General features: G+C 49.5%; 1 protein-coding gene across 2 annotated transcripts in view; it reads left to right on the top strand.

The window, feature by feature from the left end:
- Positions 1-14,712: 14,712 nt before the first annotated feature.
- The window catches only part of ACADS (acyl-CoA dehydrogenase short chain), a 138,786-nt gene continuing 136,098 nt past the window's right edge, over positions 14,713-17,400 (top strand). Inside the window, exon 1 of one of the 2 annotated variants that reach the window (XM_086942846.1) lies at positions 14,713-14,879. In XM_086942846.1, the coding sequence (XP_086798972.1) occupies positions 14,825-14,879 (55 nt within the window). In that variant the 5' untranslated portion in view covers positions 14,713-14,824. The remainder of the gene's footprint in view (positions 14,880-17,400) is intronic. The other variant, XM_086942847.1, reaches the window with a different exon arrangement.

Here is a 17,400-nt window from a genome sequence, read left to right as displayed (position 1 = left end):
AATGCAACTCTCTCCTTGCTCGCCTCCACAAAACCCATGTCTCCCCTTTATAATCCATCCTCCATTCAGCAGCACATTCCATATATGGGGCCAAAAGAACTGATCACATCACACTCACACTGTTTTCTCTTCACTGGCTTTCCATCGAAGCTAGGTCAATTCATACGACTGCCTGTATCTCAGACAAAGCATTGCACATTTCCACCCATCTCTATCTAGTGAATAAACTCAACATTTCAGGCAGATCTAGACCTTCACGCAATGCTGAAAACGTACTGCTTGAGCCTCCTACTTTCAAAAGCAAAAGATTTATGACATACTCCTGTAGAAGTAAGTGGTCACCAAGAATGAGGAAGAGGCACGATTAACAGGTAAGGTATTTATTCAAATTACAGAGTACAGAGACCGCCGGGAGCCGCGTCCGCTCTCTTCGAGGGCTCCGCTCTATCTGCCAACATGGCGGTCACGCTCTGGGTCGCTGCGTTGGGACGCGTCGACTAGAGCGCAACACTACATATCTACCCCCTTTAATCACCAAACACAGATTGAGTGACCATGTTCCAAAGCCTATTTGCTTCCCAGCACGTTCACCTCTCCCATATCATAGTCTCTGTACTTCGCCGGTCTTACCACTGTTCTGCCTGCGCGGGTACATCTCACCGGGGTGCTGGAGGCGTTCCCTGTGTCTGCTCTGGGAGTTCTCGGCCCTGATCGATCTCCACACGTTGGTGTCCCCTTTGGCGTCGCTTCCCTAGTACCTTCCTGGCGTTCCTGTGTGTCCTGATCGTCACTTTCTACTGCCACCATTTCTCTCGGGACATCTCCAGAGGTTGCCTTCTCTTCCCCCGAAGGGAGGATCTCAGAGTGGTTGTTGTTGTGGTGTTCTGACTGTGACCCCTCTGCCTTTGTCCACTGCAGTATCTTGTTGCACTTGGACATACGATCCTGGGACCAAACCCTTCCGTCACTCAATAAGGCCGCTCTGTTATAAACTTCCTCCACTTGCATAGGTGCGCTGAACTTGCTGTCGCCTTTTCTTCTCATTTGGGCTATTTTGATTTGCGACCCACTTTCCTCTTTCTAATGCCATCTCCTTCACGTTACGTCGTTTATTGAAGTGTTCCGTGTATACTCTTTGTGCCCTTTCCAGATTGTGGTGGACAACTGCTGGGGACCATTTACTCACTATGGTGCATTTCTTCCCTGCTACATTGTCCTTGGTGAAGGAATCCCGTCCCCTGAGAATTTTGAAGGGACTGTATCTTGCGCTGGTTGGGGTGATCCTGTATTATTATTATTATTATGTTTGTTATATAGCGCCAGAATCGACCCCCGAAGGGGTATCTCCGCGCTTGCCTTGGGAACCCGTCCTGGCTTTTCCCTGTGAGATAGCCCCTACAGGGCATCCCCAAGGTGAAAGCCAGGCATCCCGCCGCGGGGGGGCCGTTGTGGAGATTAAGCAAGCTTAATGCCCAGAGTTGCAGAGTGTGAACCCATGATTAGGTCAGGCACCGAAGCGAGAATTATCGAGTCCATGGACATTTGAGCTCAAGACCCTGCCGCGTCGGGAATTGAACCCTGGTCCCGGGTCTGACCTCTGCTTCAGGGTCTGCCTGCTCTAACCAGTGAGCCACACTTCTCCACAGTGTGTTCCTCAACTCCATTTCCCAGTTCTTTTCCGCGCTGATTGCCGATTGTACCGACCCCATGACTCTGTATTTTTTTTATTTTTTTAATTTGTATTAAACCTTTGTTATGCAGCATGTAAATACAATTACGGGCCTACAGCCAACCTGGCCGGCCTCGAAATCTGTTTGTAGCAATTACGGCCATCAAGAATTACCTCAGTATTCCACCTCACATCATATTGCATACAATACAAAAAGCACTTCAGCTGGACGCGCCCACCGAGGTAAAGGATCAGTGAAGGTTCATTTTAAATTATAAAATGAGAAGGATCATATGGCATACAATCAAGCTAAGGGCATAGGGTGGGCAATGCACACATCAGGATGTCAGCAGAGCTAGTAACCGTTGTCGACTTGTCGGTGCTACAGTACACATATCGGAATGAAGGAATAAGCAATCACAGTTCGCACCAGTCATCGCCCACCCCATGAACGCAAGACCACCTTAAGAAAATACCAATATACCAAAACACAGATACGACAAGAGGCGTAATACTTAACCTCCATAATGACCCAAGAGAAAGGGAAAGAATAAGAGGACGAAGAAGGATAAGTGAGTGAAGGAAAAAAAGGACCCATAGAAACTAAAAAAGGGGACAAGAAAAAAAAAGGAAGGACCCCTCCCCCTACCCCCCACCCTGCACCCCTGCAGAGGCTATGGCTTACCCCCCCCTAGCAGCGTGCCTGTCGCCCCATAAAGAATACCCGAAATATAGTTACAGGAAAGGGAGAAGAAACCCTTTAGGCTGAAATATCCCAAAGTGTTACTCAAGAGAGAGGAAGGAACAAAAAGGCCGCAGAAATGAAAACACCCCCGGACAAGAACCCCCCCGACCCCCCACCCTGCACCCCTGCAGATGGCTACAGCCTAAACCCTAGCAGCGTGCCTGTCGCCCCAAAAATAAAGAAACCCCTCCCAAAGGTAGGAAAATCCCCCCCGCCCAGCCCGAAGGCCAGCAAGGAAAGAATGCGGAGGAGGGCCATTCTGTGTGTCCCCCGGTCCCCCCCCCCACGCACGCCATGATTGTACAAAAAGCAGAGCCAATTCGTGGAAGATATACACAGAGTAGTATACAAACAAATCGTAGGAGTCCTGGTCACCAGCGTGAGCCCCGTAACAAACATAGTTCTGCCAGCCAGCCATCAGATATCAGTCCCGGTTCAGCAAACAGTTTTCAACCCTGTCCCCGTCTATCCGGCCCCTCCTTGTGCGTAAGCTGAGCAAGCAGTATTTGATAACATACATTAAAGCCCGGTCTTACGGCAAAACTAAGTCGCTCCAACCCCCATTTAGTTTCAAACAATCGAGAACCAACCGTCACCGTCCTTATAGGCTCGAGCCATATCGTTGGTGTCACTTCACAGCTCCTGCGGCCAAAGTGTGGGCTACAAAGTTTCGAGGAAAGAAGCACTGCTACGGTTCGTGGCAATCGCAACGGCCGGGGTTTCTGAGGAGCTGTCCGGTGGTAGTCGTTCGTCCGGGGAGCAGGACACGGCCAAGTAGAGTCGTCCGCACCACACCTCGGGTCAGTCAGTATCTCGGGAGAAGACGGGACACTCCTCGCTGGGGAAGGTGCAACGTCAGCATCATGCCACCGCAGGCAGCGCAATTCTCTTTGTCCCAAGGAGGAGGAAATGGCGTCCACCCTCTTCTCCAAAGCCCAGGCGCCGCCAATGAGAGCCACGCGAAGGGAACCCAGTGCCGCCATGAGATCGTTCAAGTCGGGCTCCTTTCCAGATGCGTGCGGGGCAACACCACAATCCACAACACTCTCCCTCCCAGGCGGGGGTACCTGATGTAGGGCACCTTCCCCCAGCATAGCTAACCTGGCGCTGTTCAGCCCCGTGATGATCCGGTATGGGTCAATGAAATAATAACGTGGAACGGCCCGATATGGCCCGGAACAGTCAGTGCCAGGGACAGTGGGCTACACAACTGGCGGTGCAGGTCGGAGCCCCTGCTGTAGATAACAGGGTCCCGTATCTCAATGTAGGCTGTCCACAAGTCCCGGTAGGGAATCGAAACAATGGCCGCACTCGACAACAAAGAAGGGCAGGGTGATCACAGCTGTCCCCAAAGCCGCGGCGACGCGCGGCTCACAATGTCATCCCTCGATGCGGGCTGGACGAATGCCCTATGAGGCGACCGTGCGGAGTCTCAATTAAGGCCGATTACTCCTGCCACCCGCTCACGGCCGAGATGGTCCCGCTGGTGGCCGGCCTCGCTGCGCACTCGGGACCCCGGACTCAGTCCTCCAAAGGCCGGAGAGGCCGAGGGGAGAGTTCTGCATTTCTACCGCAGGTTGGGATCACCGGAGCAGATCGCCGGTGTCCCCTGCACTTCATCTCCACGAATCTGCGGCATCCGCTCAGGATGGGTATCAGGATGTCTGTGTGCTGGGAGAGGGCACCCGGAGCCGGGAGCCTAAGCAGCCGCTGCGATCGCCATCTTGGCTCCTCCCCCCCCCCCCCATGACTCTGTTAAACCTTTCGGCTAAGCCATTTCCGGCCGGATGGTATACCGACGTATGCTTGACCTTGATTCCGTTCCTTTCATGTAGGCGTTCCACTTTTCGGACGTGAACTGCGGCCCATTGTCACTTAGGATGGAACGTGGAATACCTTCCCTTAGGAAGGTGGCTGTGAGAAACTTCAGAACCGTCTCCATGTCCATGTCCTCCTGTCTGTCAATCTCGGGCCATTTGGAATATCTGTCCATGAGCACCACCACATATTTCTGGACTCATTGTGCGTCTAACACCGGGCCGAGGATATCTATAGACCACTACTCCCAAGGGTTTGCTGGGTTTTCAAACCTTCCTAAGGACGGCCTCATCAAGCTTTGGGATTTGTCAGCATTTTGGCATTGCGTGCACTCTCTGACGTGCCTTTCTATCTGGCTGTCCATTGCCGGCCACCAGTACTTTTGTTTCGCCCGAAGTTTTGTTTTCACAATGCCTACGTGTCCTTCATGCAGGATGGAGAGCAGGTGTGGCACCAAGGAGGTGGGCGGACCTACTTTATCTCCTCTTAGCAGAAAGGTGCCCTGGTCTCCTATGGATAATTCTTCCTGCAATTCAAAGAGCTTCCTGTGCTCGGCACTAAAGCGTTTCTTGTCGGGCCACCCTTGTAGGATGAATTGCATGACCGCAGTGATGTTTCTGTAGTTCTCGTAGGCCTCTTTCCATTCCTGCGCGCTTATCACTCTCTAGTGGTCCTCCATGAATGCCACGCTGATGTCCTCTCCCTCCACGCAGTGAGGGGCTTCCTCCATGGCTGAGGCTCTGCTGAGGAAATCAGCAACCTTGTTTTTGGTCCTGGTATGTATTTGACGTCGTACCGGTAGTCCAACAACTTTAGTGTCATCTTTGCAATGCGTCGGTTAGCGTTCGCATGTCCGCTTGATGTGAGCACCTTGACCAGCGGTTTGTGGTCCGTCCTGAGCCGGAATCTCGAGCCCCATATGAATTGGCGGAACTTCTCCATGGCCCAGACCGCCGCCAGCATCTCCTTTTCCACTACACTGAACTTCTGCTCCTTGGGCGACAAAGACCTGGACGCAACGCTGATGGTGGATACTTCACCCTCTTTTGTTTCCTGCATTAGGATAGCTCCCAGTCCTCTCTCACTTGCATCCGTAGTTAGTATGGACACCGCATGTTGGTCGAAACCGTGAAGGGGAATTTCTGTACTGATGTCTGCCTTAATGCTTTGAAACTCTTCTTGCATCTCCTCCGTCCACACGAAGGATGTTCTGTCTTTGAGAAGTTGGTGCAAGTTGTGCGTCTTTGTGGCGAAATGTGCCACAAATTACCTAAGAAGGAGCGAACTTCCTCCTTGTTTTTCGCTGGGGGAGCATCACGTATGGCTTTGGCATTGGATTGTTTTGGCGTAATTCCTTGGTCGCTGATCTCGTGGCCTAAATATGTGACCGAAGACATTCCAAATCGACATTTCTCCCATTCCGCAGTGAGTTCGTTCCTTGCCAGTATGTGCAACACTGTTGCCAATTTTGTATCATGGTCTGCTCATGCCTTGCCCATTATCAAGATGTCATCTTGAAAGTACTGTACCCCTTCGGTGTCCTTGAACAGCTTATGCATAAGCTTCTGGAATACGGCCGCTGACGATGCTAGTCCAAATGGCATCCTGCGAAATTGGTAGCATCCGAACGGGGTTATGAAGGATGTCAGTATGATGTAAGGCTATTTGATGGTACGCCGAGGTAAGGTCGATGGTGGAAAACCATTTCACATTTTTAGTCTTGGCCAGCATTTCGTTTATTCTTGGTAGCGGGAACTTTTCTACTACTATGTTTTTGTTCAGCTCTCTCAAGTCCACACATAGGCGTACCTTACCGTTGGGCTTCCTGGCCACTACCAACAGCGCCAACCATTCTGCACTGTTTATCAGCTCGAAGATGCCGTTGTCTTCCAGCCGTTGCAGTTCCAGCCGTACTGTCTCCCTTATTGCCAACAGGATATTTCTCACTTTGTGGCACACTGGCTTGGCGTCTGCTTTAAGGTCTATTTTGTGCGTGAATTTTGTCAATTTTACTATTTTGCCTCTGAACACTGTGGGAAACTCCTCCTTCCATTTGGTGGTTTCTGGTTGTCGCTCCGGGCTGGTCATGAGAACCTGCGTGACACCTCCCGGGTCCAGTTGTATGCCCAACTCGCCCTGGTCGACCCATCCTAAGACTGAGGGCCCTTTTTCGGCTACGTATAGCTTACCTTCTGCTCTTTGGTCCTTAAACTCAAATTGCAGGACTTGGTACCCCACCATGGGGATGGGCTTACCTGTAAACGTGACTGGTCGAATGTATGGAGGTACCAGGTGTGGTCCTAGGCGTTGTCTGAAGTGTTCATCCCACACCTTGCGTTGTATTATGGTGTACGGGGACCCTGAGTCTGCCACCATTTTTATTTGTACTCCCCCCTATTGACAGTTCACATTGTGGTTTCTTTGATCGGTTCCAGTCGATGCCCGGTATGTGTTCTTCTATGCATAACACGTTGTCATCTTCTTTGTCGCAGTCTCCTTCATTGTCTGATTCTTGTGCGACATACTTGACCGCCGGTCTTCTCTGCTTGCGGCGACACACTTTCTCAAAGTGCCCCATGATTCCGCAGAACAAACATTTGGCGCAGAATGCCAGACAATGTTTGTCATGGGCTGCATGGGCATGGCTCCCACACCTGTAGCGCGTGTTCTTGTCTTAGTTTGCGGATTTCTTCATGGGTAATGGTCTGGGAACATATAATAATAATAATAAAATGAGTTTATAAAGCGCCTGGTGACGCCTTCCCGGCGTGTCCCCGCGCTGTGGAGAGAGAGACTGGAAGAAGGAGGCCAAGAATCATATGGTGTACAGGTGGGTTTTTAAGCTTTTCCTAAAACTGGTTTCTGATTCAGCTAGTCTAATATGCGTGGGAAGGGTATTCCAGTGTTTGGCTGCAAGAGCGCGGAAAGAACGACCACCCATCCTGGCCTTCTTTACGCGAGGCATTTGAAGGAGACCCTTCCCCATTGAGCGGAGGGCTCTAGTTGGTTCATAGGGTATAGCTAAGTCTGTGAGATAGTCAGGAGCTGTCCCTGAGATGATCCTGTGGCTAATAAGCAGTGCCTTAAAGAGAATTCTTTTTCTGATGGGAAGCCAATGAAGGGCATCCAAGGCGGATTTAGAAGGAGCTCTCTTGGGTAATCTAAGGACTAGCCGTGCTGCCGTATTTTGTAAGACTTGAAGCTTTTTCTTGTTCTTTTCAGTTGTCCCTAAGAGGAGCACATTGCCGTAGTCGAAGCGGGAGGTGACAAGTGATTGGGTCAAGGTACGTCTAGCCTCTAGTGGAAGGAGGTCAAGAGTACGATTTAGGGTTTTTAACACCCCAAAACATTTCCCAACCACTTTGTGGACATGACTGTCAAAAGAAAGTCTAGGGTCAACCCAAACCCCCAAGTTCTTGGCTTCTGCTGCAGGAGTGGGTAAAGGTCCCAGACATGAAGGCCACCATTCCTGAGTCCAGCTGGAGTCGCTACCGCCTATTACAAGAACCTCTGTTTTGGAGCCGTTCAGTTTTAGGCAGTGTTGGGCCATCCAAACTGCCAGCTCCTGCATGCAATTTTTGAATTTAGTAGCAGCTAAGGTCGGGGCTTGGGATAGCGAGATGAGCAGTTTGGTATCGTCGGCATAGGATACTAGATTTATGCCATACGATTGGACCACATCTGCCAGAGGAGCCATGTACAAATTGAACAGGGTCGGACTCAGGGCAGAGCCCTGAGGTACCCCCTGTTCAAGAGCAATGCTATCTGAAAGGAAAGCCCCTCGCTGGACCTGAAAGCTGCGGCCCAGCAGGAAGGCTTTAAGCCAGCCTAATGCTGTCTTGGTGACCCCAGCTTCGTTTAGACACTGTAGCAAGATGGAATGAGCTACAGTGTCAAACGCGGCGCTGAGGTCCAGCATGATGAGTGCCATAGTGTGACCCTCATCTGCTCCTGCCCGAAGAGTTTCAGTCGCTCTTAAGAGTGCTGTCTCCGTAGAATAGTTGGTTCTAAAACCAGACTGGGAGCCGTGCAGGGAGTGATTGGATTCGAGGTGGGCCATCAGTTGTTTATTAGCAATTTTCTCGCTCACTTTGGCCAGATAAGGGAGAAGGGAAATAGGTCGAAGATTTTCCAAGATATCCTGACTGATGTTTGGTTTCTTTTTTATGGGCAGGACTATCGCCTTTTTCCAGTCATCCGGAAGACAGGCCGTGGTGAAAGATAGTTGAATGACATGCCTAAAATATGGTTCCAATACTTGTAGGCTGGTGGCTAAAACCTTAGGTGGGGCTGGGTCCCGGGGGGAGCCGGATTTGACACTTTTGCATATCTTTATGAGTGTGTCTGTGGGCGGTACAGAGAAGTAGGAAAGACTTTGTACCGTAGGCTCAATTTCTGCAGTCTCCATAAAATCGTTGCCAGAGATTGGCAGATCAGAGAAGTTGGCATAAATATTAGTAATTTTCTTAGAGAAATACTGGGCTATGTTGTTACAAGTTTCAGTAGAGTCATTACAAGATTGATTCTCGTTAGTGAGCACCGATATTTCTTTAAAAATTTTATAGAGCTCTTTAGAAGAGTTCTCCGCCTCCCCTATACGAGTTTTGTAGTGGAGAGCTTTTGAGGAGCGTATTTTTCTATAGTACTGTTTTAGTGCATTTTTATACAGTATTTGATTTGTAGGGCAGCAATTAATGCGCCACTCGCGCTCCAATTTTTTACAGGCTGATTTAGCAGCTTGAAGCTCGGGCGTGAACCAAGGACTAGACTTTCTAACATTTTTAAGGTTTTTCACTTCCCGAATGGGAGCGATGGTGTCTAAGGATTTCCTAATGTGATTCTGCAGGAGACTGTTGGCAGTTTCAGTGTCTGTGCCACCCAGGGAATCTCCTGTATCGAGTATCTTATTAAAACTCTCGCAGGAGAAGTTTTTCCAGTTGCGCCGTAGGTAGCGCTGGTTACATACTGGTTTGGGACCAGGGTCGGATAGTGAGAGAACAAATGGAATAAAAAAGTGATCAGTCCAAGGAACCGGGATAGGGCATTGGACTTGAGCATCAAAACCATTCATAAAAATAGGGTCTAAAAGATGGCCAAGTCTATGGGTGGGATCACTGTTGATAAGGTCGAGCTGCAGAGAAAGCAGTTCAGATCTGATGTCCCTGGCTTCAGTATCATGGGGATCATCAAAATGGACATTCATGTCCCCTAGCACAATCAGTTTGTTTTTCCTAATTGCTAAGTGTGCTGTAGCTTCAGTGAGGCTAGTTATAAAGTCATATAATCTTCCTGGGGGCCTATATACGAGAATGCCTGACAGAGAAAATTGCGGGCCAAGGATTATGGTGAAGGAGCCAGCTTCACAGTGGTCAATTGTGATCGGAGATAGAGAACAAACTATTGGAGATCTAGTAGCTATAGCAATACCTCCTCCCCTACCATCCTTCCTATCAATTCTGGAAAGGGAATAGCCAGGGGGCATTGCCTCAATGACATCAGGGTCAGAGAATTCGCCTAGCCACGTCTCAGTTAGAAACAAAACATCCAGTCCATCATCCTCAAGTAGGTGATGTATTTGAATGTTGTGTTTGCTGAGTGAGCGACAGTTGATTAGGCCAGCCTTAGCCTGCTTGGTTATGGGATTCGCATTGGACCCCCTATTAGGCGTGAAAGAACAAGAAGGGCACCTATGTAACGAAAGTGCCTCCATCTTGTGTTTACAAGGAAGGGGGACATCTGGTCTGCATCTTCGTGTTCCCCGCCTCACCTTTGCTCCTGTCTGGTGGGCCTGCTTCTGTAACTTTATTGACCATGGTCCTCGTGGTGTTCTCTCTTTTTGCTGCCTCAAAACATCTTTTAGATAGTTCTGCTTTCTTCACCATGGCTATAACTTCTTTCAGGGACGACGGGTCTCCATTGACCCATAGCTTTTCTTGGATTGCGGTGTTCGTGGTGTGCATGACGATTTGGTCCTTAACAAACTCATCATGCAAAGCGCTAAACTTGCAGGTGACTGCCAGTTTCTTTAGTGCTGCCACATATTCATCTATAGACTCTCCCGCTTCCTGTTTTCTCTGTTGGAAGTTGTACCTGTCTATGGACGTGCACACCACAGGTCTATAGTGGTTGTCTAGGTCTTCACTCATGTGTTGGAACACGTCGTCATCATCAGCCTGTCGTGTTTTCGGTACTAGATTCCGGAAAACTCTGATGCCTTTGGGGCCCAGGTTATGGAGCAGTATCCTCTTCTTTCTTTTGCTGGGAAACGCTCCACCACTTTCGTCTTCCGGCGCTTCTAGGTAGTTCATAAAGTATTCCCTCCAATCTTCCCACTTCATCGAGGGTTCCTCTGGCCTGGGTAGGAAGGGGACCGGCGTTGTGAGCGAGGAGGTTTGGCCGCTCATCGCTGCTTGCCTCTCTGGGAGCTCTTCTTCTCCTCTGAGACGTCCTGGCGCGCTATGCCTGTGCTGGCGTGGTGGGCTCCTCTGAGGCGCAAGTTCCCCGCCCGCGCTGTGCCTGCTCCGCCAGGGCCACGGGCGAAAGGCCGTCTGTCGCAAGCGTGGTAACTGACACCATCGGGTAATTCGAGAGTCTAACCGCCGCATGTGTGCTTCAGCTGGAGGGCTGGGTTAGGAACATGTGGTCGCGTCCCCTTACTCTCCACCTCCCAGGCCGCCTCACTTTCTTTTGGCGCTTGTCCCAGTGCTCGGGTGTGTCCGTGGGTGGTCCGTGCTTGGCGCGTCTTCCTGGTGGGTAGTATGCTTTCCTCCGCGTACCCACGTGGTCGGGCTGATTCACCCTTCCGCCGTCTGTTGTGAGCTCCGCCCTCCTGTCCCGGGACGGGTCTCTGTGTGCGGAGGACCGGGGTGGCGGTTGCGGCCGCTCTCCTCTGCCACGCTCTCTCCTCTGCTAAGTAACTGCCGTGCCGTGTTGTCGCTGCCTCGTGCTCATCTAGCCTTGTGCACGAGGTGGCGATCCCGAGCAACGCTCGCTCTCCTTCCCGACCTCGTTGCCAATTTATAGAAGTAAGTGGTCACCAAGAATGAGGAAGAGCCACGATTAACAGGTAAGGTATTTATTCAAATTACAGAGAGGGTCGGGAGCCGCGTCCGCTCTCTTCGCGGGCTCCGCTCTATTTGCCAACATGGCGCCACGCTCTGCGTCGGGACGCATCGACTAGAGTGCGACACTGCAACTCCTTCTCAGGCAATGCTGCTAGAATTTGGAACTTGTTTCCTTTAATCCTCCAAACCACCACCTCTATCCGGACTTTAAAAACAGATCTTAAAACTCTTCTCTTCCAAAGAAACTTCCAGGAATAATTTAACCCATTTCATGACCCTCACGGCTGCTTGGACTTTACTTGACCTCAACTTTGTGGAAACATGCATTCTATACAGAGGTAGAAGTGGGCGGGGACGGAAGGGCACGGCGTGCCCCTACTTCTAAAAATAATCTCAGCCCGTTCCCCTACTTCTTTCTTTGAAAAAAGCATCCCGGGACGGAGAGAATAGTCCTACTAAAAACGATAACTTTTTTTTCAGCTTCCAGGGGCTGCTCGCACTTCTCTGTTGAACTCCAGAGGCTGCAGTAGCCCCTCCCTGAGCTTGCACAGACCGAGGGCAGGCCCATTGTCATTCCGATTGATTGAGGCTGAATATCCCCTTTGGAATGACAATGCGCCCGCCGCCTGCCTGCCTTTAGCATATGCCAGTGAGATCTGCATGAGGTGTCTCTGGTATCTGGGTGCAGGCCATGGCTCGTTGTGGAACAAATATACGAGATGGGTCCGCAAATGTGTAGTCAAAACTTTAAAACAATCCCGCTGGGGCGTAAGAGGTGCGCTGTGGGCAGTGTAATCTGCTGTTTGGAAAACACAACCCTGACGTCGACGACGCGGAGGAGGCGAGGAAAAGCATTACATTCGATCAAGCTATTTTTATAGACAGTATACTTGTAAAAACACTTGTGGCTGTCAAAGGCGTGCCCGGGGGCGCTTGCTTCTTCTAATGCGTTTTATGGAATATATATTTTGCTGAGTGCTCTAAGCTGTGTTTTTATAAGTGTGTTTTGCTGCTCGGTACGTGATGTATTAAAGGGGAAATCCGGCGAATATTACATTAGTCTCAACACCCAGCAGACGTAATTGAACAAGGGAACATCGTGGGATGCCTATTGTTGGGGATTGTTCGAAATACAGGTCATGATAAAGAGAACGGGTTTTCCTTTAAACTGCCAGACCCCTTTAACTGGAGGACAACGTGATCTTAAGCCCTCCTCTGCGATCCTGTGGCCTTTAAGGTGTGAGGCTCTGCTCAGGGGAGAAGCCAGAAAATCAAAATGCCCCAAACTTTGAACTACACTTATAATGGCAAGCAGCACGTGATGAGAGTGTGCTTTGCACTCCCTAAAAGAGCGGCCTTCACTGCTCCATCCAACCAAGGGAGTAGTCAGAAAATTAGAATGCCCCTCATTTTGCAGTAAACCTCTGATGCACACCAAGCAAAATAAGTAAATGTGCCCATCCTCCACTCGAAGAAGTGACGGGACAGGAGAAGTGATGGGACAGGAGAAGGAGAAGTGAAATGAAGGGACAGGAGAAGGAGAAATGAAGTGACGGGACAGGAGAAGGAGAAATGAAGTGACGGGACAGGAGAAGGAGAAGTGAAGGGACAGGAGAAGGAGAAGTGAAGGGACAGGAGAAGGAGAAGTGACGGGGACAGGAAAAGGAGAAGTGACGGGGCAGGAGCAGTGAACGGGCAGAAGTGAAGGGACAGGAGAAGTGAAGGGACAGGAGAAGTGAAGGGACAGGAGAAGGAGAAGTGACGGGACAGGAGACGGAGAAGTGACGGGACAGGAGAAGTGACGGGACAGGAGAAGTGACGGGACAGGAGAAGTGACGGGGGCAGGAGAAGTGACGGGGGCAGGAGAAGTGACGGGGGCAGGAGAAGTGACGGGGGCAGGAGAAGTGACGGGGGCAGGAGAAGTGACGGGGGCAGGAGAAGTGAAGGGGACAGGAGAAGTGAAGGGGACAGGAGAAGTGAAGGGGACAGGAGAAGTGAAGGGACAGGAGAAGGAGAAGTGACGGGACAGGAGAAGGAGAAGTGACAGGACAGGAGAAGGAGAAGTGAAGGGACCAGGAGAAGGAGAAGTGACGGGACAGGAGAAGTGACGGGACAGGAGAAGTGACGGGACAGGAGAAGAAGAAGTGATGGGACAGGAGAAGTGACGGAACAGGAGAAGTGAAGGGACAGGAGAAGGAGAAGTGATGGGGCAGGAGAAGTGACAGGCAGGAGAAGTGAAGGGACAGGAGAAATGAAGGGACAGGAAAAGCAGAAGTGAAGGGGACAGGAGAAGTGAGGGGGACAGGAGAAGTGACAGGACAGGAGAAGTGAAGGGACAGGAGAAGTGAAGGGACAGGAGAAGTGACGGGGGCAGGAGAAGTGACGGGCAGGAGCGGTGACGGGGGCAGGAGAAGGGAGGGGGCAGGACTGTTCCCATTGGGCGCAGAATCTAGACTGATTTGCATTTGGCTTGGGTCCAAACTGGAATGGCATGGTGAGCAAAGAAACAATGGATTCAGGCCCAGATCTCTGTACTGGGGTGAATGTATGATATTATTCTGCATTCAGTTGTTCTTTTTGCCATATTATGATTGAGCAGCTAGCTGGCGACATGAATATGAAGGAGCCTTTGTGGGTTTCCGTGAGTCTAGATTCTCCCGAAGAGTCCCTTTCTCTTCTGAGCCCTGCTTAACACATGTGTACAGGAGGAGCCCTGTATTCATGACCTCAATGTTTGAAACAAAAAATAATCATGGATTTCTGAACATTGAGTAAAAGCATTACGGTAACATGGTGTTCCTGCTTATATTTCACACGCTTTACATAAACCTGTATTCCCTATGAGTGTTTGCTTTTTCCTGAATTAAACCTCTAACATGTTTATCCATTGTTTTAATTAAATAACGTTATAAGCTGTAACTGGTCAGTGAAATGCTAAACGTACTAAAAATTGGTATGTTTTGCTATTTCTAGCCACGCCCCTGACTCCGCCCACTGATTCAATCTTCGGTTATTCCCGCCCCCTGATTCTCCACCCACAGTTCCCCTACTTTTTTTCCCCCACTTCCGACCACTGATTCTATACCTGTATTAACCTGTTTTTGCCACCTTTCATTGTTTGATAATCCTGACTGAATATGTAACTTGTAAGTGAGTTAATCTCCTTATGTAACTTACTTGGTTCTATTGTAAAGTGGCTCGGACACCTTTGGGTAAAGTTCGTGCTATATAAAACGGCAGTAAATAAATAAATACATTCCTAAGGCGCCGCCCCAGCTTAAAAAAACGCGCAGAGCGGGCTAAATTAAACCCAAAAATAGGCACCCGCTAACTGAGTGTTTTTGCTCAGAAATGGTCATAAATTCGCCCATTTGTTTGGGAAATAACTAAATCAATCTGGCAACTCACACCCCGCCTCTCGCGAGCGACCGGAAGCTGTGTTACAGCAGCCGTCTAGCGTGAGACCGGAAGTGATGTGCCTCAGAACTGTTGACAGTCTGGCCGAGCCTGGCTGCTAAGTTTCACGTGATGGCTGCGGCGGTGAGAGTCTTGCGGGCCGGGAGCCGAGGCAGCCTCTGGAGGGGTGAGATGACAAGCGGGAGGAGGGAGGTATTTCCGATTCCGAGCAACCATTGCACCCCCTCTCGTCACACTCCTGCTGTGGGCGAGCCACTGGGGCTGCTTGAGTTAGATGCCGGGTTCAGCTCGAGGTGCTCTTCTAACCTCCAACCAAGGTTTCACTGGAGGCGATGTGACCCAGTGGCTACAGCTCCAGCCATATAACACGGAGAGCCAGGTTCCAATTCGGCTTCCGCTCACCATCCTGTGAGATCGGGCAACTCTCCCTTTGCTCAAGGAAAGAAAGTGTAAATTAGTCTGTTACGAAGCCCTGTTACATTCTTGAGGCAAGATAATTTGTTCGATTTAAACCGTCCGAATTAAAATATAGATTATGCCTGTCACTGGTACTCTATAATCTCCTCATCCATGAAAAAGTATTTCATTAACCTCTCAGAGACGTAGTGGATTAATTGTGTAGTGCAAAACTGGAAACACCAGCCTAAATCCGTCTTTATTGCATCACCAAATTCTGTCATCCAAGGTTAAATATTTATTTAACTGAGCCTTCTTTTTAGTTCTCGCATAGGCAGCGCACATGTGCTGCTCTAGGAGGGCCTTTAGCCATTGGTCTTCACTTTTCAAGCACTGAACTCGTGCTTGTGGCGGCGTCCACCTTGCGGGAGCGAGCAGGGGCGCGCCACAAGCACGAGTGCAGCGCTTAAAAAGTGAAGACAGCGCACTTTGCACGCACCACTCCCAGGCTTGTTTTTCTTGGCCTCTTTTCCCCGTCACAGAGCGTGGCTATGCCCCATTCTTTCTTGGCCTCCTTTCCCTGTCTCAGACTGCAGCCATGTCCTTTTCTTTACTGGCCTCTTACCCCACTCTCTGATCATCACCCATCTCAGACATTTTGCCCCATTTACACAACAGTTGGCTGTCTCGCCCTGTCTAGAGGCTCTCTCGAGCTCTGTGCTCTGCTCCCTTCCCCCTCTCTTCCCCTCCCTTGCGTGCCTGGCAGAGTTCACTCACGCGCGCACACAGTTATTTTCCAACTTCTAGTCCTTTTACACGCACCTCTCCATTTCCTTCTAACCGTTTCTCGCCCATTTCAAACATTCTTGGCTCGCATAAGGGCCACTTCAACTCTTGTTGTTTTTTTCCCCAACCCTCCTACTCTCACTCATTCCCTCTATTTTCATAGGTCCATCTTCCACAGTCCCGCGCACCCTTTGTAGTGTAGTTCCTATATTCCCAATAGGCTCTGCGCATTGGAATAATATATCCTGTTGCTTAGATGTAGGACTGAGGTCTACTAGGTCTCTACCGGCTATATTAGACTTAATTGTGAGTGCCAGCAAGCTCAGAGGTCACTAGAAACTTTCTTGAATAAACAAGAAGGGATTAGTTTCTGACAACCGCATAAAACATGACAACTTTGTTTCCCAAGAATAAGAAATCAAATCTCTAGAGTCGCGGATACATAGATAACTATTTCACTCAGTCAATCGTGCATGCTTAGTTTCACCAGAGGTGCAAGAGAAATAGAGAGACTGGCGTTTTCAATAAAAAGGTATTTATTGAACAGTCTTCTTTCTCCAGCATTGAAAATTAACTGCTACAATAGTAAAGCTTACTAAGAAGTACAATGCATATAATACGAGCAGTATTATAAAGTAGTACTGTAAAAGCATGATATGGTTTCTAAGCCATAAAGTGCATAAAATGTATAAAATACATACAGTGATAAAAGGATGACTAAAATACTCAACTGGTGCTTCTAGAATACGCCTACCCTGGTGTACCTAACCTAAGTCTGGTTAGAGGGAGGGAGAGGAGGAGTTTAAGTCTAGGAGTTCTCTGCCAGGAATCTGATTCCAATAATTCTCTAAGAGGTCTCATCAGCTCAGTACTTTTGTTCTAGAATGAAGGCGGTCTTGTATCTCGTTCTCGGGACTCGATTTCCCAGATACCCGCAAGGGTAGCCTGGAAACACTGGAGCTGGATTTCTCGGCAGGTGAAATGACAGAGTCTCGCAGTGCGTCTGCTGGAGGGTCGGCTTCCTTCTGCACTTGCTGCTGCAGGGCGTTGGGCAAGTAGATAGTCGATCTGCTCCAAACCACTGTGTGTTTGTTTAGGCAAATCAAGGCATATTTATACTTTGAAGGTGCCGAGTTTGACGCATGTTTGGACTTAATAACGTCACTCAAAGGCTCGTTTCTTGGAAAACGCCGAGCGTTCTAGGAGAACTTAATATTCAAGCAGGGGGAAGTCCCGGGCTGCTGAAGGCGGGTTTTTCTGAGAAAACGTTGTTAATTCTTGGAGCTTAGTGGAAGTATCCATGCCGTATTTGGGCTGTATGGTTTAGGCCAAATATGGTATTGATTTCTATGCCTATATAAGGGAATGATAAAGTATACCTATATAAGGGCATGAATCGGGAAATTTATACTAGGGTCCGAGATACATTTACAACACCCACTCCATTGATATTAAGTTCAATAAAGCTAATCTAGCAAGCACTGAACGTATCTAAAGCTAGTGTT

Source organism: Lissotriton vulgaris, chromosome 11 (genome assembly GCF_964263255.1).
Source record: "Lissotriton vulgaris chromosome 11, aLisVul1.2, whole genome shotgun sequence".
In the NCBI taxonomy this organism is placed as follows: domain Eukaryota; kingdom Metazoa; phylum Chordata; class Amphibia; order Caudata; family Salamandridae; genus Lissotriton; species Lissotriton vulgaris.
Note: the sequence above shows the minus strand (reverse complement) of the source record. Positions and strands in the feature narration are given on the sequence as shown.